A 1,138-nucleotide genomic window follows, 5' to 3' on the forward strand; every position below is an offset into this window, starting at 1 on the left:
TTCCAAATTTCTGTCTTTGATTCTTTTTTCCCATTTCTTCTCAGACTACTAATAAAATTGCCAGAGCTCAACTACCAGGTGAAGGTGAAGGCATCCATTGACAAGTAAGATTTCTAATTCCATTTCAAAAAATATGGCAATGACGTTTTTTTTTTTAAATTCTTACGTAATCATTTTGATCTTGTATATCTATTTCTCTAACTTTTCTTACCACTTCAAATACTCGCTTTCAAGTTCAAGCATTACTTAACTATGAAGACTTAGATGATGCTCCCTGTAGTGTGACTTAAAGTGGTAGTAGTCTAGAAATACCTTCCCGGGTCTAATTGCCAGCTCACTTGAAAGGCTCTCCTTGCTTTTACAGGAATGTCTCAACTCTGAGGTAAGATATTTACTTGGCAGATTTTTTTTTTTTTTGTAAAAATTATCCAAGTATTGGTTGACCCAAAACCTTTTTTAAAGGCAAAAACTTTTTTCTCTAGCAATAGAAGATTTGTGCTTTGCGGGACTCAAGTCAAAGCTATGTCCATTGAGGAAGCCTCCAATGGGAGTCTCTCAGTAGAATTTAGACATTTGGTAAGTAGCAAATAAGATGGCGCAGGCGTTGCCCACCACCCAGCCACACACACACCGCCCAAAGCTTTGCTAACAGGTTATGTAACTCAGAGTATTGTATTGAGCTCCTTCCATGAGCATTTCTTACTGTACCAGAGTTCCTTCCATAATCGTTTTCTTATTTTACATAGTTCCTTACTTCATGTATCCACTGTCATCAGTAAGAAGTTTCTTAGCTAATTTCTTACTTTCTTCTCAATATGGTACATAAGCTGCCAGCATTGATAAGTTCGGACAGCAGAAAGGACATGGAACAGAAACACTGACAGTGACTTCTGAAGAATTGTAATTCAGAACGGCCGCCATTCGCCGTGGCTGGCCAAGGCTGATCATGACAACTGCAGAGATCCGTGTTAAAGGCAGAGCCGTTCTGGTTTCATTTTTTTTTTTTAAAGTCCCCCAGGAAGTGACACCCAATAAGGTGTGGCAGAAAGCACTTTCATTTCAGGACAACTTGGGCTGCTCTTGGGGTGTCCCAACACACCCTCGTACCATCTGCCTTGGCATTGTCTAGAAAGCTCTG

At 39.8% G+C, this 1,138-nt stretch overlaps 1 protein-coding gene across 1 annotated transcript in view; it reads left to right on the forward strand.

The window, feature by feature from the left end:
• Stat4 (signal transducer and activator of transcription 4) overlaps window positions 1-1,138 on the forward strand; it is an 84,765-nt gene that overhangs the window by 62,564 nt on the left and 21,063 nt on the right. Inside the window, exons 8-10 of the mRNA XM_005366422.1 lie at window positions 45-104; window positions 365-382; window positions 483-576. Coding sequence (XP_005366479.1) covers window positions 45-104; window positions 365-382; window positions 483-576 — 172 coding nt within the window. The remainder of the gene's footprint in view (window positions 1-44; window positions 105-364; window positions 383-482; window positions 577-1,138) is intronic.

Source organism: Microtus ochrogaster, unplaced genomic scaffold (assembly GCF_000317375.1).
Source record: "Microtus ochrogaster isolate Prairie Vole_2 unplaced genomic scaffold, MicOch1.0 UNK8, whole genome shotgun sequence".
Taxonomy (NCBI): domain Eukaryota; kingdom Metazoa; phylum Chordata; class Mammalia; order Rodentia; family Cricetidae; genus Microtus; species Microtus ochrogaster.